The sequence below is a fragment of the Oryzias melastigma genome, linkage group LG18, assembly GCF_002922805.2.
Source record: "Oryzias melastigma strain HK-1 linkage group LG18, ASM292280v2, whole genome shotgun sequence".
Taxonomy (NCBI): Eukaryota; Metazoa; Chordata; class Actinopteri; order Beloniformes; family Adrianichthyidae; genus Oryzias; species Oryzias melastigma.
In genome coordinates, this window is record NC_050529.1 from 25,196,360 (window position 1) to 25,224,292 (window position 27,933).

Genomic DNA, 27,933 nt, shown 5'->3' on the forward strand with positions numbered 1-27,933 from the left:
ACTGAACAATGGATGTCCGATTTTTCATTTAGAAATATTCATTATATTTGACCGGTTTTGGTCCCTCAATGACCAATATTAAAAAGTAGGTTCCTAATACAGAAGAGGACAGCCTTGATAAATCGTGTAACTATTAATACCACCGTAGATTTTGTTCAAGAATATTCGCTTTGATGCCTTCCATTACAATCGAACATTTTCAGCTTCACAATAACATCACGCCCTGTGCGCGCTGGATAGAGCAACAAAGGGCGAGAATGAGCATTTATGTCTAAAAGTAGTCAGTTCGGTGCGTATATGTTGCTGGGTTCTGGATCAGAATTGTATAATTTAGTCGAAAGTGGGTTTAACGAGTTTAAGTGCGGTCCGTGAACGCCTCTGATCCGACATTTTTTTTTCCCTCTCTTCCCCCTCCTCCACAGTGACCCGCCCGCCTTCTCCTCCGGTCCTTCGTCTCCGCTCGCTCCTCCGCGCTCAGACGTAGCGGCGAAGTTCTGATCCAACTGCGGCTTTTGGGAGAAATTCGAGGCAAGTCTGACCACACGTCCACGCCAGAGCGGTGCAAATAAGACGACGCAGGCCTCTTCGACTGTGTGCTTTTGTCTTGAATTCACAGAGAAATGGAGTCAATGACCCAGTCCGCCCAGATATCCTCGTCGCAAGGTTTTGCCGATGGACAAAATTCTGCTGCCAAGGAATCAAAGCTGTCCGGTAAGGCCTCGCGGGCGGACACGTTAGCTAGCTGCTATTTCCAATTACCTTGTTCCTTACGTTTAAATTCACCAAAACTGCGCCTTTCAGGTCATGACATCATTTAATGTTAGTAGTTGACACAGAGTTCATGTTAGCGCTGAAAACTGCACGCGGCGTAGGAACCATTTAGCTAGTTTTTATTTTTCGTCTCAACGAGAAAATGTGCGCGCACGCGGGCACTGTGCTAGCATGGACGTCGTCGTCGTGTTTACGGTGTCCGTGGAGGTTTCCAGCCGTGTTTCTGCAGTGGACGTGAGGGTGTTTGGATCAATGGAGGTCCCTGACTGTTGACTGGCACGTTTCCGCCCGTGTTCTATGAGCAGAGATGAATGCCCTGGGATAACAGAGGCTCGGACTCATCCACAAACAAGCGCACCCCAGTCCTGTTCTACAGCACGTTCTTCTGGGTCATGTCGCATGAAAATCAGCAACCATTAGAAAGCTGAGCGGGTAGTGGAGGCTTCCAGATGTTTGTGGAACTGCTCTGCACTGCAGATGTCATTTACTGGGCATCTGCCAACGAAGGGAAGCCTCTCTTAAAGCTACAATGACGCTATTTATGTCACGGGTTTGTTGATAAAATCATAATTTATGGCCTGACACGTGTGAGGCTGGGTGAGCGCGTGCTCCCATCTGATGGAGAAGGCTCATGGGAGCAGAGATCCAGCTTTTCTCCAGACCTGGTGTTATTGTGCACGAGCGGGAGTGGCTGCTTTGTCATCTCTCCACGTCTGTGGGTGTGTTTAGTGTTCTTGGTTGAACTGCAATCAGCAGTTAAATAAAATCATGTCTAGTCCCTCAGCTGTTGATCAAGAAGACTGTTGGTTCTAGAAAATTCCACAGATGAAAGGCAGCTGGATGTGTCTGGGTGTGGCAAGAATACACTCAACTCCTTTAGATCAGGAGTGTCAAACTATTGCAAAAGGGGGTAAAATCCAAAACACACCTTAGGTCATGGATAAACATTTATTGAACACTCTAAAACTAAAAATTGAAAACTTTAAAATTATAAATGTATTAATTATGAACTGGATATATAGCATTACCTGCAACAACACTAGTGTGAATGCTGTAAGCTGAATTTGGCCGTTGAAGACGCTGAAATTGTGGCTAAAAACACTGAAGCTGATAGCCAGCTAAAATATTAGCTAAATTCAAAATTAGCCTAAAAAACGTTAAAAACAACTAGGTTAGCCAAAACAGCTAGTATGTGGCTGAAAAAAATAGCTAAGCTTCAAAATGTCCTAAAAACTGAAAAACCCCCAAATTAGCCAAAACCACATGTAATATTAGCCTGTAAATATTAGCTAAACTCCAAAACAGCCTAAAAAAAACTATAAAGGCTAAATTAGACAAAACAGCTAGCACGTAACAAAAATATTAGCCAATCGCCAAAATAGCCTAAAATGTTTTAGTAAATACCAAAATAGTCTAAAAAAAAGCTAACAGAATGCTGATTTTTAAAACTTTTTAACATAATTATGAATAATAAAAAGGCATGAATATTATTCCAGAATAATAAACTTAAACCTTAAATAACTTTCAATATTTTACTCTGAAAAAATACATTTTGTCAAAGTTGTGCAAGTAAGAAATAAGCATCAGGCCATTAATAACAATAAAATAAAATGATCTGGAGGGCCGGATAGAATTACCCCCAGGGCCGTATCCGGCCCCTGGGCCTTGACTTTGACACATGTAATTTAGAAGCTCTTCAATGCCCAAATGAAAAGAGATGTATTTGAAACCACAGTGTAAAGGACAAATTCTCAACATAGGTGTTGTCATCTAAAAATATTTTGATTTTCATACTTTAAACATTAAATTTACAACAATATGCAGACAATAAAGACCCACTCTAATAAGAATTGTGTTTTTAATATGTTCTTGTAGCATTTTCTTATGATGGAGCACCACTATGCAGAAAATTAAGCCTAAAGTGGATTTTCTAAGAATGTGTTTAGTCAAATTGAATCAGGGGGAGATGCAGAAAAAAATCAATGGAAATTTGTAATTGTGACGCCCAAGCTACTACGGCAAGCTGAGCTCAAAACTGTACGACTGGATGGCTCCAAATTTGCTTTCCTTTTTAATTTTGTCTAAAAGCTGCGTAATATTCATTTAAATACAATAATAAACACTTAAAATTGATTAAAAGATGATCAGAGTGACTCTTTAAATGAACCATTTCCTAGCATTTTAATTATTTTTCATTCAGCTCTTATGTTCTGACTAAACATAGCTTATTTAGTATCAATATAAGTGGTCATTTGAGTACACATGCTTTCATTAAACAGCTTGTCCTTAATGCAGTTTTTGCAAACCTCTCTTAATGTTGGAGTACTCGATGTACAATTCCGATCTCTAGACAGTCTCGTTGCTAGACACTAGAAATAGAGCTGCTCATTAAGAAATGGCTTGTGGCAAACACCATGAGTTAGTTGAACAGATCTCAATAAATACTAATGAAGATTTTTATTCCAGTGTATGAGCATAAAGGACTTGTAAAATATGGACGTGTTTATGTGAACGCCTCAAAGACCAAATTATTGCACTGATGAACTAGCATTGCATGTAATGCATACATATGTTGTTGAAAGTATTGATCTTTTACTGGAACCACATGTATTGACTATGTTGAATCATTGTAAAGATGTACGACCAACATTGCTCATGCTGTCCTTCATCAAATACTGGACGCCAGTTTCTGTGTGCTGCTGAACCCGCCTCTCTTGGCGTGCACAGATGAGGCAGTAATCACTAAGGAAGTGACACACTTCAAAATGAGGACCTTGTTTCTCAAACTATAGTGCTTTAGATTTGGAAGAAGCAGTCTGCTCAAAAATGATGTTGCTGAGTAGCATCTAGTTTTACTTTTGCAAGCAGTGATGTTTTCAAGTGTTTTTCTTTAAAAGGATATTTGGGCACCAAGAAAATGCATTAAGCTCCAGCAACACTCCGTTTCCATGGTTATTGCTGTTGCTATGTTGCCCAATTTATTTTTTCATGATCATATAAAAATATTATTTATACATATGAGTTTTTTTTTTTTTTTTGTCGGGGTACTTCAGCTCTTTTAAAGTTAGAGCCTCTTATAAAAGCATCTCTACCAAGCTTTTTCTCCTCGCTCAAGTTTAGCTTAAAAAGGCAATTTAGATTTTTTGTGCAACTGTAGTAGGCTTTTCTAATTTAAATTGGGATCAAAACCTGGTCACGGTTTTGGATTTAAACCAGACTCCAAAAATAAAACCATCTGCGTCCCTGCTGGACTCTCGGCGTCAAAGGTCGGGTTTAAGGGTTGAATAGAAAACAGTTCCTGAGCTCAGCTGTGAATGCAGATCATCTCTTCCTCAGGTGATGAGGCAGAGCAAAAATGATACAGTCAGGTGTGCAGCTGCCACAAACGATTGTTTTAATAGTCGACTAATCGGGTCATACACAAACTGGATGTAAAGCACACATCTTAACCATCATTAGCTTTAAACTAACTAAAAACTAGATGTATAACATGAATGATGTAAGCTAAACAAAAAAATGTAATACATGCCAAAATAGTCAATAAATCTAGCAGAATGCCATTATAACTTTCAACTTTACTACACTCTGACGCCATATAATATAAAGTATGATTAGATGTTCCACTATTTTAATAGTCAATTAGTCGTTGATTGGTTGACTACTTGTGGCAGCCCTGCTCAGGTGTGTCTCAACTAGTAGCTCTTTAATTTCTCAATATTCACCTTCTATTTAACCTTTTTTCTTTCGTTCTGCTCTCTTTCAGTGAAATAGTTCTGTAGTCTAACTTAAAGTCGTGACATGAGAACTTTTCCAGGAGCAGAGATGCTTTCAGAGCAGCTAAGATTTTTTTTTTGAAAATGCAAATATTTGAACCTAGTTTGTCTATATTTGTATTTCTCCAAAGACAATAGCAACTGATGGATCAACCGTAGCCATATTTTACAGAAAAATGAAAAGTTGTGGGCTGAATTTATATAGAAAAATCTGTGATATTGAAGCAAAAGAGCATTTTTCTGATGATCAGTTTGGCAATTATGTTATTTAGAAAATGTGTTTTTAGGGTACATATAATTTAAATGCCATTTAATATGAACAATTCAGTGATGTCAACCAATTTTTTCAAATACTAATTGAAGTAGATGTATCGAATGGTTAAGATAATTTTCAAAAACTCCACAAAAGCCTTGAAAGGATGTATTTAAGAATGATGCATAAAATGATAGTTTGAGTTTATTTCATATTGACTGTCAAATCATTCACAACTTAAAACTTAAATAATTAGAAATGTATGCACAAAGTGTTTGTATTCATCTTTCCCTTTCCTCTGGGCTCATCTTGACATGGTACTTACTGGGTCGAGTGAGTTAGTGTGCAAGTCCTGGCAGAACTGCATCTGCTGCACTGGTGCTGCTAGCAGCACACAGACTTTAAATCTGCTCTGCAGGTCATTTTGGGTAAAGACAAAGGAGTCAGTGATTCTGTTTCACTGCTATCCCCCAGTATTGTTGTACGCATGTGAGTCATGTGTGATCAACAGCATTCCTTATCTCAGTCATTTCTGTTTTTGTAATGTTTAGATGATACAAATGTTAGATAATAGATTACGAAGTGCAAATCTCTTGTCTTGGTTGGTGACTGATCTTTAAATCCCTTTGATTATCCCCAACCATTTCAAATGCATTATTTTCTGTTTTTATCAAACTGCATCAGTTTCAGTTTTTCAGTTTTGAATGTTAATGTGTATACGGAGTAAGAGATTAGCTAAGAAGAAGTGGGACACTGAGAGGACTGAGGAGAGTAGACAGGAGTACAGGGAGATGCAGCGTAAGGTGAAAGTAGAGGTGTCAAAGGCCAAACAAAGAGCTTATGATGACTTGTACGCTAGGTTGGGTAGTAAGGAGGGAGAGACTGACCTGTACAGACTAGCAAGGCAGAGAGATCGAGATGGGAAGGACATGCAGCAGGTTAGGGTGATCAAGGATAGGGATGGTAATGTGGTGACAGGTGTCAGTTGTGTAATGGAAAGATGGAAAGAATACTTTGAAGAGTTGATGAATGAAGAGAATGAGAGAGAACAAAGAGTAGAAGAGGTGACGGTTGTGGAGCAGGAAGTAAGAAAGATCAGTAAAGGTGAAGTGAGAGGGGCTTTGAAGAGGATGAAGAGTGGAAAGGCTCTTGGTCCTGATGATATACCTGTGGAGGTATGGAAGTGTCTAGGAGAGATGGCAGTGGAGTTTTTGACCGGGTTGTTCAACAGGATCTTAGGTGGTGAGAAGATGCCTGAGGAATGGAGGAGAAGTGTGATGGTGCCCATTTTTAAGAATAAGGGAGATGTGCAGAGTTGTGGTAACTACAGAGGAATAAAGCTGATGAGCCATACAATGAAGGTGTGGGAAAGAGTAGTGGAAGCCAGACTAAGAGCAGAAGTGAACATTTGTGAGCAGCAGTATGGTTTCATGCCAAGAAAGAGCACGACAGATGCAACATTTGCTTTGAGGATGTTGATAGAGAAGTACAGAGAAGGTCAGAGAGAGCTCCACTGTGTCTTTGTAGATCTGGAGAAAGCTTATGACAGAGTGCCCAGAGAGGAACTATGGTATTGTATGAGGAAGTCTGGAGTGACAGAGAAGTATGTCCGAGCAGTGCAGGACATGTATGAGGGCTGTAAGACAGTGGTGAGGGGTGCTGTAGGGGTGACAGAGGAGTTCAAGGTGGAGGTGGGATTGCATCAGGGATCAGCTCTGAGCCCCTTCCTGTTTGCAATGGTGATGGACAGACTGACGGATGAGGTTAGACAGGAATCACCATGGACTATGATGTTTGCAGATGATATTGTGATTTGTAGTGAGAGCAGGGAACAGGTGGAGGTGGAGTTAGAGAGGTGGAGGTTTGCCCTGGAAAGGAGAGGAATGAAGGTTAGCCGCAGTAAGACAGAGTACATGTGTGTGAATGAGAGGAACCAGAGTGGAAGAGTGAGGTTACAGGGAGAAGAGATAAAGAAGGGGGAGGAGTTTAAGTATTTAGGGTCAACAGTACAGAGTGATGGAGAGTGTGGAAAAGAAGTGAAGAGGAGAGTGCAAGCAGGTTGGAATGGGTGGAGAAAAGTGTCAGGTGTGATGTGTGACAGAAGAGTTTCAGCACAAATGAAAGGAAAGGTGTACAAGACTGTGGTGAGACCAGCCATGTTGTTTGGACTAGAAACAGTGGGACTGAAGAAAAGACAGGAAGCAGAGCTGGAGGTAGCAGAGATGAAGATGCTGAGGTTCTCTTTGGGAGTGACCAGGATGGATAGGATCAGGAATGAATACATCAGAGGGACAGCACATGTTAGAGGTTTTGGAGATAAAGTCAGAGAGGCCAGACTGAGATGGTTTGGACATGTTCAGAGGAGAGACAGTGAATATATTGGTAGAAGGATGCTGAGTCTAGAGCTGCCAGGAAAGAGGTCTAGAGGAAGACCAAAGAGGAGGTTTATGGATGCAGTGAATGAAGACATGAAGGTGGCTGGTGTTAGAGTGGAGGATGCTGAAGACAGGCTTAGATGGAGGAAACTGATTCACTGTGGCGACCCCTGAAGGGAAAAGCCGAAAGGAAAAGAAGAAGAAGAAGAAGTTTTGAATGTTACATATTGATAACTGACAGCCTAATTTTGACTCCACCTTAGCCATATTCTGTATCCCTTTTTATACTACCATGTACAGGACTTCAGTCTACATGATAAAGATGGGCATGCAGTTGCAGGACATACACTGAGCTTTATTTTTATTCCAACTCTGTTGTTTGTGTAGCGTTTATACATCGAATTTGCATAATAGAATGTAGTGAAAATTTGTCAAATCTAAATGGGTGCTGACAAATTTTCCTATTCATAAGTAGTTGTAGCCCCAGAATAGTAACAGCATAATGGAGATGGAGAAACGAACAGTGTTTTATAAACTATGCTGAATTTAACTTATATTTTCCTATTGTCCTTGAGAAGCATGTTTTCATTTGAGCTGCCCTTACTCTGGGCCATCTCATTGTCATAAATATGTATTTATATTCACATTTGGTAAAATGATAAAAAAAGCTTTGTCATGTATTGTTGTGTTTATCGCCATCAACAGCATCTCTTTAGCACCATTGCATTTGTGTGTAGCCGTTTCTATCATTATTTGTTTATTAATATGCCGTTTCAATGTCCAGGTTGTGCCACTGATCAACATTGCTGATATTTCTCTTCAATTCCAGCCCAACTCCAGGTCTGATCAGTGGTGTTCCTACAGTGGCGAGTCTATTCTCAGTCAGTTTATACGAACCTTTCAATAAAGGGAATCTTGAGATGGCGTGTTGATCTTCATTTTAATGGGATCAGTCTTTCTCAAGTATTGTATTTTCTGGAGTATAAGTCGCAAGAGCAAAAAAATGTCGAATCAAGAAGAAGAAAACCATAAATACGTTTCTCTACAATATAATGCCCAATCTGAATTATTCCCTTCCTCTCCATTTGAAGGGGCAGTCTAAGTCCAAGTGTGTCCATGAAATGTAGTTTTCCAAACTCTGGAGGGCTAAATGAAGGAAGAAGGGTAGAATTCGGATTGGGCCTAAGTTGCACTTTTGGGAGAAAAGTACAATAATACTATTCTTTTGATGTGTATAAGAAAAATTTAAAAGTTTAAGAGGAAAACAATTAGATTCTCTTGCGTGTTTGTTTTGGACGACACTTCTTCTGCTGCTGCTGTCAGTAGCAAATACTTATACTTTGATGCAGCGCCCTCTAGTGGTTGTTAGAGGAAACGACTGCTAAAGGACAACTAATGTTAACTGGGAAAATAACGAATATAAGAGCCTATTGATATCTTTAAAAAAAAGTACACAAAAGTTGCTCCTGAGTATAAGTCGCACCCCTGGCTGAACTACAAAAAAAACTGTGACTTATACTCCAGAAAATACTGTAAATTCTTCTAGTAGTTTTTGTCTTTTAAAGCAATTCTATTCTTACATTATACAGAGCCTCAAACCCATCCGAAAATGAAATGATTTACTCTAGAGGTTTTTATGTCTATCAAAGCTTGGCGTACTCCATCCGACCTATAAAGTAGTGCAAGTTCTGTGACGACAAGATCATTAATACCTAGTACCAGCCATGAAAATACTGCCTTATTGGTAGAAAAACTGAAGCTGGTTTGGCATTGATCTCATGAGGCAGCATAACTCTGATGTTTTGGATGGATAGTTTCACCTACAGCAGGAAGGCAGCATATTTCCTTTCTCTTATTTAAACTGTGGCTTTTTAAACAGCAAATATTCGTGCATGTGTTTTCATGAAAATAAGAGCATGGGGTTGCCTGGTAAAGTAGCCTTAAAGAGGTTCTGTAGAGGTGTTAAGACTGAACAAGGTCATTTCTGCGATGTCTCGATTTAAATGTTTTTATTTATATTTTTATTTAACTTTTTGGTAGATGGTAATCCCTTTTTTCCTAGGAGGATCATTCTTCTGTATTTTTCATTTATTTTTTTCAGATTCCTTTCTTTCCACTTCGCCTGTATCTCTCATTCAGTCTCCTCAAGGCAAGTGTTTGGTTCTCTTCTGCTGCTCGCCTGCTCTGTCCCACTGTCCTGTCTTACTCTGCTAGCTTCTAGATGTACTGCTCTACCTCATTCCTGTTTCTGGTGCCCCTCTCCTGCTCACAGGATCCAATCAAAACACCAATGTAAGGGAACCGGATACCCTGCAAAATCATAAGAAAGTCATTTTCCCCTGCAGCTGCTTCCCTGGCTGTACTAGACTTTATCCCAGTATTAACCTAGCTTGAGGCGTTTTTAGACCCAGTCTAACATTCCACGTCCTCCTAGTATCTCTCTCAACTGCCATCTTCTTCACTACAGCTCAAAATGGCCTTCTTGTTCTCCTGCCAGGTGCCATCATTTGTGTATTTTTAGCACTGCAGAAAGTTTATATATGGAGATCTGACCCCAGCAGCTCCTTTAGAAGAGTTTTCATGCACATCTATGTGTGGTATAATTCAAAACAAGATCCCTTTTTTCCTGTTGGGATGATTATGATGGTTTGTTTAAAGCACTCCTGCTTCACCATCTTAGAAGACCGTTAATATTACAAGTAGAGCACTGGTTCTGAAGCTGCTAGCTAACACTATGTAGGTCAGCTTCACTCACTGTAGGTTCAGAATAATCCCAAGATTGCCATCTTATTTTAAGAAGGAAGAAAAGTTCAAGTTCACATTGTGCGCACAAGAGCAGAAACCTAAAAGTAGATTGGGTTTGTGTCCCCTGAGACCATCCTGCCTTCCCACTGCCCCAGTATCTGAATGCTCCACACTCGGTATCAGCTGGGTCTCAGAGGATGAGTGGCACTGGAGAAATCATCCACCAATCCTGTGGCTTGGCCTGCCATTGACTGCACCTGCTCACTGAGCCTTCAGTCCATTATTTGCTTATTAGGCATTGTGCATGTTTTAATTCACGCATTTAAAACATCTATGTAGGTTTCCTTTGGCCCCGCCCCCTACGTCATTTGATCCATTTTCTGTGGCAGCTTTAGGATCCAGAGGCATTTCAGTTTTTTTTTAAATTATAATGCCACAAAAAATGTTATCAATCACTCAAACACAATTAAACCTGAAGTCTCAATACTTTTTCTTTGAGCTTGAGTTCACAGTCATCAGGAATGATTCATGTTTTAGGAAAGATAGTTGATGACAAGTACTTAGTGTTCATTTAATATGTGACAGTAGTTATTTTTTAGATTTCCAGTCTGACCTCTGGACATCACTAAAGTATTACTCATTTCTGCTTTCATTTATTTAAACAGCAATGGAATGTAGACCTTAGACTTCTTATCTATGCTGACACCTAGCTAAGACGGTACAGGGACTCCCTCCATCTGCTCTGATGATTTTTTTTTTTTTTGTTAAAAGCAAAAAAACGTTTAAGAACAATAGTTACATTTTCAGGACTGCAGTCTTCACTTCTAGGAAAATTTGCTCTTTGCGTAGAGCAGATCTGCCACCCTGCCTGCTTCCACGTTCTTTCTGCTCTGCTTGTTGTTGATTAGCTAACCCAGGTGCCCCCACATTTGGTTTGAGCAAACACACCTGATCCAGATAATGAGCAGCAGGACGAGCAGGGCAGCAGGCATAGAATGGTAGATCTCTAGGATCGAGGTTGGGCAGCTCTGGTCAAGAGGATTTGTCTTTTGCAACATTTTTTAAAGCAGAAATGTATTTCGCACCAAAACAGAAGCCCTAAACTAGAGCGTAATGTTATAAATCCTTCTTATTTTGTGTTCTAAGAAGTTTGAACACAATACTGAATCTATTGTTCCAACACCAACCATTTTGGAATTTGTTTGCTTGAGCTGAGCCAAAACACTAGAACGCTGCTGGCAAGAAGTTCATTCATTCACGTGGCTCTGTTTAAACAAGGCAGTGTATTGTAATACAGGGAGGTGGCAGCCGTTCTATTCGGGGCAAATGAATCAGTGATTTGGATGCAAGTAAAAGGACCGTCTCAATACAGAGGCAATTATACGTCTGTTTATTCTGAAAGTACCAGTACAGACGTGAGATTGAAGTTTTTAAAAATGGAAATTATTTTGCTTTTAATTTTTCATTTTTAGCTCGCCTGAAAGGAAATATTTTGGTCCCTACAAGGTAAAACCGTGTGCAAAAACAGACTCACAGGAATGACTTGTTATTGGATTTTCTTATTTTACAAAAACTAACAAAATTTTGGAATGTTGTGGAAAACATATTATTTTAATCATTTTAGAAGCTTGTAAACATTATATCTGACTTAAAGCACATTAACATATTAAATACTCATTATAACATAATTATTTTAACACACCTTTTTGCATTTTTGTTTGAATCTGTAAATTTAAAGTAAAAATCTTTCATCCAGAACATTGAGGCAGTGTTGATTATCTAAAGATGGATCAGATATTTACTCTCTAGCAACTGAGGCTTTGTTATTCATATATTTCACAAGATTGTTAGTTTATGATACAGTAGAAACTGTGAACTACAGTAACGTCAACACAATCTTATGGTTGTAAAACAGAAAACAATGTATTTCTTTTAAAGAAGCCCACTGTTCTTGTGAAATGGTTTCAATTCATGGATTAAAAGTCTTAAAGTCAATCAGGCTAAAGTGTGACCCCTCACTTACACCGCCAGCGTCACGGCTCAGTTGCGTACGTATTTTCGTAACATTAAAAGTGCGAGAGAAACTACCACTGCAGGCGTTCACGTCCTGCGTCTGCAGACTGACCTCTGCGTTGCTGCGAATCTTTTTCGTTTGGTTCAAATTGACGTACGACACAGCTGATCGTCATCACTTTCTGTGAAGTTGCGGCTATTCACGACTTAAACCGGAAACCACGCGAGCGAATTTAAAGTGCATCCGGTATATTTTCAAAATAAAACAAACTTTCCGCTGAACTCGCCGGTTTTAGCGTGTCGTAAATATTTCGTAGTTTTCGGGTTACTCAAAGTGTGTTGCAGCACAGTGTTGTCAGTCATAACCATGGACAATGAGAAGCTGATCATAGAGATCCAGCACTACTCTGTCTGGGCTGAGCTTTCACAGGCTGTGGATGGAGCAGCAGCCAGTGTAAGCCATCGGCTGTAGCTAGTCCACTCCCACAACGCAACGAAGCTTTGACGCTAGCGATGTAAGCCCGGGGTAACACTTAAGAAAATCTACACCTAAATGCAATCAGTTTATTTAAAAATGTCAACAGTAAACAACCAAAGTATTTCTGCTGTTTAAATGGCTCGGGCAGTCGAATAATTGTCTGGAAATGCCAACGGCAACCGATCTTTTTAAATAGTTTTTATTTATTTATTTTTTTGAGTTACTAAGTTTACAATCTTTGAACATCAAATGTACAAAAAATATATAAATATATGAATCTAAATCAGATAGCCAAACTGTTGCAATCTTGGCTACAAAGAGGAAGTGACGTAGTCTTTGTGCATATATGGACAGATCGAGTAGCCTTGGATCAGGTAGCGGCATGTCTCCTGCTCAAACTGTTGCCGTATTCCTCTGGGCTATACAGTAGTAAACTATTGGAATCCTTTCATAATACGCAGACTTCTACTTGGGCATTTAATTGGAAAGAACATGCCCGACATACACAGCACTGATTGTAATAATAATTACAAAAATATGATCCCAATCAGGAAAAAAACATTTCTATCGAGTCTACAACCATGTGACTGGACGCGATTTCTGATCACGTGATCGGATCGGGACATCCCTAGTTTTAAAACTACTTTTTTGGATGAAAATTTTGCAGTAAGCAATGCAACAGAAGAGTCTGCCATCAATCATATTAGTAATTGTTTTTCATTAACAGACCTCTAATAGCGATAAGTAAACATTGATTGCTTTTTATTACACTTGTTGTTAAGGTTGTTGTCTAGGAGATTGACTACAATAAATTATCCTGGGATTTCCAGAAGGTTAAGCTTTTCTTTCTGGAAAGTTAAAACGATGTTAATTATTATTACTGTAGACTTTCTAATGGCCATTGGGTATTGTTTTTCTTTTGCCCTGACTTAATTTATTTCCCTTTAATGGGTTTACATTTGACTATGTAGATCACTGTATGAGCAAGTTCAAGTTTGACTTGGCGACCATGAGTTTTTTTTGTTTTTTTGTTTTTTTTAATCACAAACTTAATATGTTTTTAATCTTTTTTTTCCTCAGTTTTTAAGGACTGGTTATAGAATGTTCTTTCTTATTAGATAATGCAACTTTCCAGGCTTTATTTTGGTTTGTTTATCCTCCTGAGCTCTGATGTTCCCTAAATGCTCACAGAAACTCAAACAACAGATCATTTCAGATCCAGTTTTTAGGAGACATCTGTAATTGACTTTCACATCTCTATTTTTCATAGATTTCATTACCAGTACTCCAAATATTGGTCAGTTTTCATTAGATTTACGGGGTATCAAATAAATCTGGTATGTAAGTAGGCTAAAAATCACATAAACTGAGATTAAATGATTAGTCAGTTTCAAGAAAAACAGTTTTCCTAGTTTTAGAATACTTGAAAATTCCTAATACCTTTTTCCTTATGCTTTATTTTCTGTTCAAACTTGAATAGCAGCAAAATAACCCAGAATTTCTATTTCTGTTTTTAATTGCTTTATCAACCATTACTTTCTAAAGTATTAGTCTTTTGAGGTGATGAAGGAAGTGATTAGTATGAATGCACATAATGAGTCCACATCTGTGGCTCTTTTCTTGCTTCAATAAATCAGAAAAGTGTATTTTCTGTTTTGTAAGAGACAGCAGATCTGATGCTCATGGATGAACTTATTCACTAACAGGAATTGATTTACTAAAACTCTAAATGTTCTTTCAACACTTTAATGAAAATGATGTTATCCATTCAGATGATCTGTGATATTTTAGTTTTCATGCACTTCATTTGGTCATTTTGATAAGTTTACTTATTGAATGCTGTGTCATCTTAGCTGTTAGCTAGTTAAAATCGGCATGTAAATAGATAAGCACCATCTAAGTGAATGTACCCATTATTCCCATGATGCAATGCATGAGTTCTTAAGCTGCTGCATCAAGGCTTAGCTACTTACTACTAAAAGTGCACAAACTTTAGTGGTGATCTTTCTTCTGTTTGTATTCTTTTATCTCCTCATTTGTGTCATCTTGGTCAACTTGGCATGGTCATGCAGACAAGAAAGTGATTGTGGGCACTGACAAGTCCTCTGAAAGTGTAACCACATCTCTACGCTTTCCGTCTCAACCTGGTTCCTTCTCTGCTAGTAATTATGGGAGTGAAGCAGGAGCAGCAGAAGGGCAACCGGGTTCTCCAATAAAGACGTCTCCTGTTTCAGAGCGGATAAAAGCTCTTGAAGCTCTTGCTGCCAAAAAGAGAGAGCCTGAATATAGAGATGGAAGTTTCCATCACTTTAGGGACCGCCATCACGAAAAGTCTTCCTCCGATGTCCCAAAACTTCCCCCCAGTGTCATAAAGCCTCCCATTGACATTCCAAAACCATCTGTTAATATTCCCAAACCTTCTGCTGATAAGTCCCAACCTCCCACTGACATTCCAAAGCTTTCTTTTGATACCCCCAAACCTACCATGGATATTTCAAAACCTCCCACTGACATTCCAAAACTTCCTGCAGATGGTCCAGTTTGTTCCACTGAAAAGATTGTACCAGGAGGTTTGAAAATGGAAGGTTCTCCTGTAGAGGAGTCACCAGAGTCTCCATTTGAAGTGCTTGGAGATTTGAGACAAGGCAGTGAATATGAAGAAACTGCAGAGTGGATGAAGGCTCATTTACCTCCAGTGCTGGACATTGACGCTGCCGAATCAAATAAAAGCACCAGCAGTGTCCCACAGAAAGATCCTGACATCGGTTTTCCTGAGGATCCCGCTGCATTTGCTAGTGTCCCTGATGCATTCATGGACTCGCCTGTCGAGTCTCCAAAACTGAGGAATGAATTGATTGAATCACAGAAACGATCTGAGTCGGAGGAAGAGTTTGACATTAGCTTTTTACCTGTAGCCTATGTGTGGGATCAGCAAGAAAAAGCAGGTTCATCAAATCTCGAGTCTAAGACTCCATCTTCAGATGCAGCTCCTGCAGGCTTGGGTTCCCCATCTCCCTCTGTGCCTCCTTCTGATTGTCATTCTGAGGCTGAACAGAATGTTGATCATGAAAAGGAAGCCTCTTGGGGGGAAGATTTGGATCGTCCAGTTGTAAGTGAAGCAGATAGCTCAGGAGAATCAGAGGATACAGTCATTGAAGAAGGTGGCTCTGCTCTCCCACAGTCTGTGAATCCACCAGATTTAAATGATCCCCCCACAGCCCCTGATCTTTCCACCAGTGAAAAGGTAGTCCCTCCACCAAAGTCTGAAAGGAAACTTATGCAAGTTCCAACAATAAACGTTATTGAGACTGATGAGCCAAATTACAGTGATGAAGAGATCGAAAATGAACCTCAATTGACAGAAGAGGAGGACTTCAAGATTGTGAATGACTCCAGCAATCAAAGAGCATCAGAACCAGAACCACAAAGCCAAGATGTGGGACCACCCAAAACACGACCCTTGGAAACTGAATTTATGGAAGGCTATTCGCCTCCATCCTCACCTGTTGACTCTGATGTTGAATATTCCCCCAAGCATAAAATCCTTGAATCTATTTCTGAGGTGGACTATCAGCAGCCTTTGTTTACATCTGAAGTTCAAACTGATACTGAACAAGCGGAGAAGTCACAGATGATGCCAAACAGAGTGCAAAACACAGTCATGCATGATGACGTTGATTTCCCCGACAATAATGATGAATGGTCAGATGAAGGTCAGGACAATGACCTAAAGCTTAGAGAGGAAAGTCTCTCATCGCAGGGATCGGCTTTTCTCAACCAATTAAAAGTGGATGAACAAAGCAGTGCAGCAGGACCAGAGCCTCGCAAGGAAAGTGCTGTTTCTGTGACCGGCTTCATGCAGGATGATATTTATGACAGACAGTCGTTTGACTATGAAAATGATGAGCCATCACCCTTGGATTGCAGTGATGGTAAAGAGTTTAATAAAGCTAAAAAGCAGGTTATTTTGGATCCTGCACAAGATATCGAAGAAGAAATACCAGACCTGGAGAGTGACGCTTCATTTAACGACGATGAAGTCCTCAATAATCCTGCTGATCAGACATCTCTGGATGAGTATCCTCAAAACCCCTATTCCTGCTTTCACCATCAGACACTAAGCAATGAAAAGAACATGGGAAGTATTGACAAACTCCCATCTCTGCAACAAGGTTCAGAAGTTCAGCTCGATTCGGGCTCGTATGTTGATGTTAAAGACAACGAGAGCGTTTCCAACAAACTTGACGGCGAATCTTCATTTTCTGAACCACCAAACAGTTTTGTGGAGTTCATGAGAGAATGCCTGAAATCGAGACAAGACGAGGAACCTGAGGAAGGGCTGCGTTCTATTTCTTCAGAAAATCAGCTCAGCAAAACGATTTTGCCTACTTCCCAATCACCTCCCAGAATTATGATGGATCTCGATCAAGAACGCATCACTGTCAGTGCTCTCAAAGAGCTGGGCAGCAGTCAGGATGAGATGCAGCTGAACCTGCAGACAGAGGTTCCAGATCAGCGGGACGGTGATGGCAGTGCTACATCTGCACACTTGTCTTCCTTCACCACAGCTCCTCCCTCTGCCTGCTCACAGAGTGACTTCGACAACTCCCTCTCCAAAGAGGTGGAGACGGTTGATGAATGGATGGCTGAAGCCTACTATCTAGCAGAGCATGTCTTGACAGCAATACTAACCCACTTATCAGGTAACACCTTTTCCCCTCTGGGCACTAAGCCTGCTCACCTCATGCATATCCCTCCATGGGACCCAGTTTTCTTCTCAATTCCAATAGTACACGCTCATCACCTTACTAATAAGTACACATCATTTTGTTACAACAATGATAATGATCTTTGAGTGTTAGATAACAATGGTTATGTATTCCAAAGAAAGCTGTTTTTCTCCCATAATGCTGGCATCTTTTCAATAGACGTCAGAGGACCAGTTTTAAAGTAGATTTGCCTTAACTTAAGGATCTATTGTGAGAAACTGTGCTATAAAAAGGGAATGATTCATTGGTTAATTTAATGAATCATGCAAGTTTAAGCCTGCTGGCAAATGGCAAAAGACCACATGCTGTCTTTAGAGAACAGTATAATGGTGCTTGAAGAACACACAAGTTAACAAAAACTGAACAGTACAAGAAATGTACAACTGGTGAATCCCTTTTCTTTCTCATGGTGAATATCTGGAATTCAAACTGATGCGTTAAATTTAGTTCATTCAGAAAAACCAAAGATTAGCTGACCTGGTATAAAAGCAGATTGTAACTAGACAAATGCTCCTTGTAGGCGTTTCTAGGAATATACCCCAGAATATAGTCTTTTTTTTATAGTTTTCTTTTTTCCCAGTTTGTAAAGACAAATCATTCTTTAGAGATGTTTTCAGTACAAAAAATTCTAGTTTGAGTAAAAATAACAGTATAATAATAAATTATACTATAGAGATTATGTATCTTTCATTTATACCATTAATCAACTGACTCATTGTAAGCCAGCATCAGGATGGTTTAATGTAAAAAGCTTTTTTTCTAAATATTTGGATTCTGGAAGTCTAAAAGTTTCTTTTAGAATAATAAAGGCTGCACATGCTGCTGTCAGTATGTTGTTACAGATTGCTTTGGGTGGATGAAGTTACAGATGCAGTGAGCCAGTTCTCATAGAGTGGTATCATGTATGGAACGCTAAATCCCAGATAACAGTTGGATACAAAGATGTTAACTCCATCCTGGACATGCATCACAAACACATTTGTAATTCCTTAATGAAACTGTTTGCGATGTGTACTACAGTAGTCTGGACTGCAGCTGTTGTGGCTTCTGGAGCACAGCATTATTACAGACAAGTTTCGTCTGGGGCACTCCCATAGAAACTTTGTAAGTCATCAGTAGCCCCTAAACTGGAGTGTAGTCTGGTCTAAATGTGGGGGCCTAGAGTTGGCTTACTGGAGCACCAAAGCCCACCCCCCGTGTCAGGTTTCTGCCCTGATGCAGTTTTTCCCAGCTCACTGGGTGAGGGAAGTACAGACATTCATTTTATTCATTTGAAGAACTTTATTTAAAATATTGGGCTGCAACACCTTTCAGGAATAATCAATTCTCATTTATTAAAAAAAAAAAAAGCATTTGTGCTGGATTGTTGCAGGCAAACACAGATGCACACTGGGAAAAGATTTAATAAGGAGAACAAAAAACGTCCTTTTACAGAAGTGTGAAAAACACTCCAACTCTCCACTTTAACCCTTTTCCATCATTAATATTGTATTAAAAACAGACCCACCTGGTTTTTAATTGTGCTTCATAAAGTGTTTCCTCATGAGTTGGAATCTAAATTTCTTTGAGCTGTGAAGCTTTCACTGTCGTAGTTGTTGGGATGTATTTGTGTTGAGTTCTGTGTAAACAGCATTACGTCGGTAACCTTTAGTTAACCTTTGTTGTTAGCTCCGTTTGAACATAAACACTGGATAGTCGGCATTGAATGTTTGCTGAGACCTCTCCTGAAGTACATGGTGAGTGAGAGACTACAGAGTCTCTTCACAAAGTTCACTTTTTTCAGTAAGTTTGAAAATGGATGCGTCGCTTCATTGTGGCAGAAGGCTGCAAACAGGAGCGCCTCCCACAGCTTTTTGGACTCAGTGCAGTGCTAGTGTTTGTGTGTAACTTTGAGAGCAGCTCACAGTGAAACCAGGCCACTTTTCACTGGAACATCAGCACAAACCAGTGAGGGCAGGGACCATTGATTATTGAAAGGAAAAACAATAAGAATGCTACTGTGTAACGCCTGGAAAAGTTCAGCAGTACTAGTCTAAAGTAGTGCTGCCACAAACGGTTATTTTATTAGTCGACTAATCACAGATTATTTTTACCAGTAGTCGACCAATTGTGTCATGCACAAAGTGGATGTAAAACACACATCTTAACCAGCATTTGCTTTAAACCAACTAAAAATAAAGACAATAAAGATGATGGTTTATTAAACTTTTAATCCATCATGCAGCCTCTGTCCTTCATTAGTTTCTGGGATTAAAACAAGATTAAATTGAGAGATTGAGAGAATTTCCCCATTGTGGGAGTAATAAAGGATTTTGATTGAAATCAAATGAGAGATGAGGAATAAACTTTCCATTGAACTCATTTTGACAGATGCCCCGCCCCTCAAGATGACGGAACAATTTAATGTCAATTTTATATAGAAAGGATATATAGGGTCAAAAGTCATCTGTCAAAATTAGTTTGAGAACAAAGGAACTATTTTTCGCTGAAGATAAAGTTTTAATCTCACTGACTCAAATATGAAAAGAAGTTCATTTTTTGGTGCTGAACGCTCACAACTTTGCTCAACTTTACTAAACTCTGACTCCATATACTATAAAGTAACAACTAATCCACTATTAAATTACTCGTGGATTATTTTGATAGTCGATAAGTCGTCTAATTGTGGCAGCCCTAATCTAAAGCATTGTTGCTTTTCTGCATCATTTTACAAACTTTTTCAAGCTTTTACACTGTCGTTTATGGTGATTCTTGCCACCACACGGTTTGCTTTGTTTCTATTTTCAGTTGTACTGATAGGTTGCTTTGGAATCGCCTTAGGAGAAGCATTGTTTTCATATTTGATTGCTCTGTGTTGAGGTTTTTGAGTCACAAAAAATCCCATCTGCTGCATTATTATTGTGAGCTTTTGTCATCAGCAGAGACTCGTGGAACCTTCTTGTTTTATGTGGAGCCTTATTTGTTTGAAGAATCCACCTTTTTAACTTGAAGTTTGTAGTTGGATACGTCCTTAAATTACTTCTTTCATTTATGATGGTTACAAAAAAACACAGCATGTCAAATACTTCCAGCTGTTTTTGTTCTGTGGTTTTACTTCTAGTCAATATTCCTTCGTGTATATATATATTTTTTAGGTTATTTGTAGACGATGTTGGGAGGTTCTGGAAAGCAGCATCAGTATAACCGTCTGCTTGTTCTTCCCTGCAGTAAAAGACCTGATCCACTGGCGAGACCCCAAGAAGTCGGGGGTGGTGTTCGGACTGTCCATGCTGATGCTGCTGTCGTTGGCAGCTTTCAGCGTCATCAGTGTGGTGTCTTACCTGCTGCTCGCCCTGCTCATCGTCACCATCTCCTTCCGCATCTACAAGTCTGTTGTTCAGGCCGTGCAGAAGTCAAATGAGGGACACCCCTTCAAGTAAGACTACAGTCTTGATCTTTATTTAAGCCTGAGCGTCATTCATATTTGAAATCTGTCTGTTATGATTTATAGATCATTTAATGATGAGACCAAAGCCTTTGTGTGTTTTCTCCACCCATAAAGGGTGGATATCCCTGCTCCTGCGTTACACAACTCTAAAATTTGAATGCTCTGCCATGACTGTTCTGTGATTGAACAAAAGAATTAAAAAGGCCTACATTTTATTTACATGGTACAATGGTATTTTGTTTTCCAAATATTGTAATTGGGGATTTAGAGATTTCAAATTCACTTTATGACATCAATATTGCAAAAATAAACAACAATCATTCTAAAAACACTTGGAATATTTTCAAATTTCCCCAAACCAATGAGTTATTTCTTAAAGTCACTCTCTGGTCATCTTTTGATCTGTTTTCAAAGTGTTCCTGGTGGTCTTTTAGTTAGAATTATGCTGTTTTTAACACCAAAAAAAACCTTTTCTTGGACAGTTTCTGCAGAGCAGCAGGAGTTCAGTTGAAATTTGCCTCCGAGTTGTGGGTGGTACCATTGACAATTCCCATCATCTCTTTGTTTACACTCTCTCCTTCTAGTTTATAGCCCCTTACTACTGCAAGCTAGCCTTAGCGGTACAACAAAAATATGAATCAATCTTGAAGCTTTCCAGCCATACATTTATGATCCAGATTCCAGCTCAGATGTCCTCCATCATCAGAAAATACCCAAACGTGTTAAAAACTCAGTTTTCATCGGCTGGGACCTTCCACAGCAGTGGTGGCTTTGTACAATCCATGTACTTCACTGAATGTTTTTTCTGTACATTTTTACATTTTCTTTCTCTAACAAGTAAAATAATGTGTCCTGTCTGCAGACTGTAAAGCTGAGAAGCATGTTTGAACGTGGTGTATGTTACACTGCTGTGTTCCAGCTGTGGGCTAGAAGGCGTCAGAAGTATTCTTTTTTGTGGTAGATAAAGTTGTTGTGGTCACAAAGCATGACTCTGAATGTCTTCGTCCTGTTACATTTCTCAGATTGATTGTTTTGTTTTAGCTCTGGAGTGATTCTGCTGGTTCATGACACTGGGAGCAGAGATAATATCATTTAATGTAATAGGATCCTGACTCTTTATACTTTGCGCCATCAGGTCACACATTCCGATCTTTGCTGATGATAACGTAATTTTGAAAAAGTGAAAGCTTAAAATGAAACCAGGTTTGTCTTTAAGATCAACAGAAAAGGACGTTTATTTGAGATAAACCCGTCAGAAAAATAGTTTTGTGGTTCAGGCCAAACAGGATAAACATTTATTAAACACATTAAAACGACATTTTTAAAACTTTAACATAATTATGAACTAGATATATAGCATTACCTGCAATAATGCTAGTGTGAATGCTGTAAGATGAATTTAGCTGCTGAAGTTGCTAGTGCTGATGGATGAAGATGTTGAACCATATGCTGAAAATGCTGAAGCTGATAGCCAGCTAAAATATTAGCTAAATGCTAAATTAGCCTAAAAAACAAGTTTAAAAAAAAAACTCGGGTTAGCCAAAACAGCTAGCATGTAGCTTAAATATTAGCTAAACTCCAAAATAGCCTAAAAATTTTGGTAAATGTCAAAATAGTCCAAAAGCTAGCAGAATGCCAATTTTTTAAACTGTAAAACTGTAACTTTTTACCATAATTATGAATAATAAAAAGGCAGGAATATTATTCCAGAATAAATCAACTTAAACCTTAAATAACTTTCAATATTTTACTCTCCATAAAAACATATTTTGTCAAAATTATACAAGTTAGAAATAAGCACAAGATAACATCGGGTCATTAATAACAATAAAATAAAAGGATCTGGAGGGCCGGATAGAATCACCCTGAGGGCCAGATCCGGCCCCGAGCCTTGACTTTAACACATGTGCTTTAAAGTGTTTATTCAGCTCAGTTCTCTGAGAATCTGACGGTTGTTCTCGACAGCAGTCAGAACCCCTCTGCTCCGCCTCATTTTGTGTTCTCTCTCCTTACTCCATCTCTGCAGGATGCTGATAGATAAGGATGTCAGCATCCCTCCCGAGACGTTCCGTAAGCACGTGGACGCCAGCCTGACCTACATCAACCGAGGCCTGAAGCAGATGAGCCGCCTCTTCCTGGTCGAGGATCTCGTTGACTCCTTAAAGGTGAGTGGTTCAAACCCCAGCTCAGTTCCACCTGAGTTTTTGGTGTTTGCTTTTCGTGTTATGGAGTCTTAAAGGTTCTCTTTATTAGTCGTTTGTATGGTTAATTACCAGAAGAGCAGTTGTTTTCCTGTCACTGGTTCACCGTTAAAACTGTAAAAAAAATAAAAGTCTATTTATGGGGGAAAATAGAGAATATACAATTTGTCAATCCTTTATTTGCTAGTTTATTTTCCAAATCAAGTTATTTTCTGTGAATTGCATTGTTTGGATTGATGAATCGGTTCATCCTCTCATGAGTGGCAGGTCCTCTGCTTAGCTCCTGACTACCAGAACTCTGTTCAAAGATGTACTGGTTTATCGACATTTCTTCTCTGAGCTGGACGAGCAGGACCTGTTTGAAGTGCAGCCTTCTTTCGTTCAGAGAGAAACTTGTTTGAGGTTTGTCAGCCGTTGCCTCCCAGACACATCTCGAGTGAGGCACGGCCAGTTAGAGGATCATTTAAAAGAGGAACAGAGAAAAAGCAGAGGTGTGTAAATGATTAAGAAACCAAGGGAGTGTTCTGTGGAGACGGGGAAGACTGTTCTGTCTGTAGCGCTGGAAAAACATTACACAGATCTACTGTGAAGAGCTTAACCCCCACATCAGCAATATAGAAAGATCAAGAAAAGATCATCGCAAACAAGGATTTCATTTATTAAAAACTTAGTTCAAATCTGAATTCCCCCCTACAACCTCTCTACCTCTACATTGAGCCCTCAAATAGAGAGAGCTGGAAAAATAGTGCCTTCAAATTTGGACGTTACTACACTTGGTGTTCAGAGTTGCTGGTCATCTGTTAGAACGCAGCTGCCAGCGCTTGGAAAATACAGTTTTGTAACCTTATCAAGTAATGCTACAACAAAGTCACTACTACATTTAAATGTAAACTTCTGTGCTTCACCAATGTGAAGAAATAAGTTATTCCTCCACAGCACAGCCAGAAGCGCTTCATGGCGGAGGGATTCGCAGTCATCAGTCTCTACGACTTCCCCTTAAAAAACATTTCTGACATCACGACAGCGTCACGAGCCGCTACTATAGAGAAATAAACAGCGGCTACTTGTTAGAATAAACCCTTCTTTCTCTGATACATTTTTTAACGTGTTCTTGATGATCCTCAGTTTGTTTTTTTGTGTAGTTCAATCAGAGGCCTCAAAAGTAGGTGGAGCCTGGTGACCCCACCCTGATCGTTAAAACATTTGACAGATTCTCCCGTTACGGCTTTCATTAGTAGTGAGGTCATCTGGGCCACAAATGGCAACTGAATTGACTTCATGAGGTTGGAGCCAGAAATGAACCATTTTCTCTGGGTGACATCACAATGACTCGGTCCAGTTCTCACATACAGTTCAGCGTCTTTCCTATTTTCCCCACCGAGGTTGTTGGTTGTGTTTTTATTGTTGAGCCTTCCTTAATAAAGGATATGAAATGCAGTGATGTTGGTTTAGTGTAACAGGAGCTGGATTTGAGTAATAAAGTCAGTGGATAGAGTCTGGATGGTTCTAGATCCAGATTAACTCCGGTGTGGTTTGTCCTGCAGCTGGCTGTGGTCATGTGGCTGCTGACCTATGTGGGAGCAGTTTTCAATGGAATCACCCTCCTCATCCTGGGTAAGCAGCAGCTTTCTCTTCATTTTTATTGACCTACTGACCCTGGACGAGGAGGTTTTTTAAGTTTTGTGTGGATTTGTATAATTAAATCAGCCAACATCTGTGTTTTGATCAAATGTGGTAGAAATCTTATTCAGGTCAAACAGTGAGTAAATAGTTCACCTAAAAACACCTTCATCTTCTTCCCTCAGCTGATATCTTGCTGTTCGCTGTGCCTCCCATCTACGAGAAGAACAAGGTAAGAAAAACCCTCCTGGACATCTGTGGTGAGCCCAGAGGGTGACGCTCGTCTTCATCAGACACTGAGGGCTTTCTTTGAGCAGCTTCATGAAGACATGTCCAAAAGCGTTCACATTAGAACCCATTCAACAGGATGTGTGAGCTGACCCGCAGCAAACACCAACATCTGACCCACCTGGAGCTGCCGCAAACGATCATTTTAACAGCCGACTAATCGGGTCCAGTGGATGTAAAACACACATCTTGGCCATCATTAGCTTTAAACTAACTAAAACTAAAGACAATGAAGATGACAGTTTATTACTTCTGATGAATCATGCAGCTTCTGTCCTTCATTAGTTTCTGGGATTGAAACAAGATACAATCAAATGAGAGAAAGATGAAGAATAAACTGTCCATCAAACATGTTTTGACAGATGATGCAATGATGAATTTTCCAAATGGTAACTCAACAATTAAAAAAAAAAACTCCTTTATTGAAGAAACGTCAGATGTGGAGCGTGTCATCCAGAATTGTTGGGTTCACAGCTTTCTGTAAAATCCCCAACATTTTCCCAGAGTCACTTGATCCCTAGCTGCTTCCATCAGATCTTCCTGAAACCTCATCACTGATACTAACGAATGTTCAGTTCATCATTTCTATCAAGCTTTTGCTTCAGATTTCCAAACTGTTTGATAGGAAGAATTCGTGTGGAGAAAGAAATGAAGCAAATGAAAAAGTGAAAGTTTTCTCACCGTCTGATGTCTTAGACACACACGGATGGATCCAGATTTTAAAATAAACACATTCCTGTCTTGACTTTTCATCCAGATGCATAAAGATACTAAGTGTGGTTCTCCTTGCAGACCCAGATTGATCAGTACATCGATGTTGCTCGTACTCAAGTCAATGCTACAGTTGCAAAGTAAGTCAACCAGTTTAGAGCCTTCTTCTGTGCTGGTGAATGTTCTATACAACAGTGTTTCCTCACTATAATGTATTTCACCTTTCATGGTTTATTGTTTCATGGGTTTTCCTTCACTGTTGACCTTGTCAATCAGTCTCATCCTTGCTGTGTCTCCTCCACTCAATGTGTTCAGTTTGATCATGAACAGTGTTGAGGAAAAAAAAAACAGAAATAGATCTAAACTTTAAACTGTAATGATGACCTGACTGAATCGCTTCATCCCTATAAGTTACATGAATAACTGAGAAGAGTTTTGCTTTGGAGGGGGTTGCTCTGGGTGTTTACATTCAGGGTGCTGTCAGATCAACCATCAAAGAATTGGCTTTCTCAAGCAGACCTCAAGTGTTTATGGGTAATTGTCCTGCTGCTGCAGTCACTTATTTCCTGTCTTCTCTTTCAGGTTGCAAGAGAAACTCCCCGGAGCTGTGAAACGAAGCAAAGCAGAATAAAGTCACAGCGCAGACCTTCATCTCACAGTCATCGACCTTCCTCCACCCTCTCCAGTTCCTTCATCACCTTATCCGACCTAACCCCCCAATCAACGATCACCACCCCACCACACTGAACTTTGCTAGGTAGAAAATCTCAGAAGCTACTCGATGTTCAACATAAACTACTGCGCAGCTAAACCTGCAGAAGTGACAGAGCTGTGGGTGTGAAGCCGCCGGCCAGGACCCTGTGTGACGCTGCTGCAGGTCCTGCCCCGGTGGGATGGAGGCGGGGTCCAACTAGACCCAATCTCTGGCCTGTTTGATGGATCACTCAAAACGACGTGGAGCATGAGGGGAGGGGGCGTGTCTGAGGCTTTCCTGGATCGCTGTGGGGACGGACAGGAGCAGCTGAGCGGCTTTGCTCTCACTAATTGGCATCTTTACACTGAACGTCTTTTAAGGAGTTTGAAATAAAAGGTTTTGAACACTGAGCCAGCTGTGATGATTGGGTCTAGTTCGTCCTCGTCTGTTGGGTTTGTGATGTACATACACCTGGAGGTGACGTGTTCTCTGCTCTCCTGCACTCATCAGCCTTGCTTGCTAAAAGGACAGTTCCCGTACTGACAGCAGTCCAGGCCGTGTTTGGACCGCCGTGTTGAAGTCTTGCATTTTGATGACTCTTCTTACTCCTTATAACCAATATTATTTATAGGCTGTCTGCTTGATAACAGCTTTTGTTCTAGTTCTGCTGCGTTACTGAGGGTTAGGTCTCACTGATGTGCAAAAATCACTGGAATCCTTCATTCTGTCAACTTTCAAATTGGCTCCAGGTTCCTAAATGTAAAAAAGTCTTTAAATGAAGAAAATCATTGAAAAAAAAATCCTCAAACTAAACTTGTAGAAATCCTGTACATTTTGCTCAGTTTCCACTCCAAACTAAAGCTCTAAGTTGAAGTACTTTTAGAAGCTAGTTTAAGTGTGGCTCATTAGCTGGAGTTTTTTGTTCTTAGAGGTTTTCTTGGTTGGCTGCCATGAAGTGCATGTCATAGTATAAGTTCAAGATGGTTTCACCCCTTCTATAGGTTTACGATGTTCTCGACTCTCGTTTATTAGGATTGCTTCTTTAATGGGTGGAGTGGTATTACTGCTGCATGTCCCTGAGCGCTGTGGCCAGCAGGAGGCAGTCAGGAGTCCACTGCGTGAGGCCGCTCTGGACCGCTCTGGACGTTCCTGCAGCGCCTTGATGTTGTTTGAGGAGTCATATGCGACGGTGCAGCTGACAGTTATTTATTTGAATGTGAAGGTTGCATATTGTAGCTTGAAAAGTTCCCATAGTTTCTCTTGTTTTTAGGTCGTCTCTGTCCACCGTTAGAGCTGCACTTATCCTCGCCCCCTTGAATCAGCTCAGAAGATGGTCCCTCAAAGTACTCTGGGAAATGCAGTTATTTAGATCCCTACTGGAAGTGTTGTTCTGGCTTTTCTGGTGTAATCGAGTCCATTTTTTCCCACTGGTAGGTTTTTGGTTGTGTCCTCTGAGCTAAAATGAGTCCAACTTTCATTCAAATGTCCCAAACCCTTCTCACTAATGGCATGACGTTAGGCTTTCTTTCTGTTGAGGTTTGCTGCAGAGCGTGTCCCGTTGTCCTGATCTGTGGATGTTCACTAACTGCAGCTGTTGTTTTTTGCGTCTGCTGTAATGGATTTTAGTTTTTGAAGCCTTCAGAGAGATGTTGCAGGAACATAAGTGAAACATGTTTGTGGTCTCTGTACTGATGTCAAAGTGAAATGAATAAACATGATTCAAAGCTTTGGCTCCGTGTCCGTTTGATGAGTAGAACCTCGCTGTGTAAGGCTGACCCGTGTACCATTTGACCAGACGATGAAGACGTTCCCGTC

At 40.0% G+C, this 27,933-nt stretch overlaps 1 protein-coding gene across 3 annotated transcripts; it reads left to right on the forward strand.

Moving 5' to 3' along the window:
* The first annotated feature begins 374 nt into the window (after positions 1-374).
* rtn3 (reticulon 3) lies at positions 375-27,848 on the forward strand. 3 transcript variants are annotated; one of them, XM_024287549.1, is made up of 10 exons: positions 375-528; positions 617-711; positions 9,274-9,321; positions 14,481-17,111; positions 20,385-20,592; positions 22,631-22,769; positions 24,350-24,419; positions 24,611-24,657; positions 25,506-25,564; positions 26,007-27,848. In XM_024287549.1, exons 2-10 carry the CDS (start codon positions 621-623, stop codon positions 26,053-26,055), a joined length of 3,342 nt encoding a protein of 1,113 aa, XP_024143317.1. In that variant the 5' UTR covers positions 375-528; positions 617-620; the 3' UTR covers positions 26,056-27,848. The 3 variants fall into 3 exon arrangements, with proteins under 3 accessions (XP_024143317.1, XP_024143318.1, XP_024143319.1); XM_024287550.1 differs by lacking the exon at positions 14,481-17,111 and having other exon boundaries at positions 376-528; XM_024287551.2 differs by lacking the exons at positions 9,274-9,321; positions 14,481-17,111 and having other exon boundaries at positions 377-528.
* The last annotated feature ends 85 nt before the right edge of the window (positions 27,849-27,933 follow it).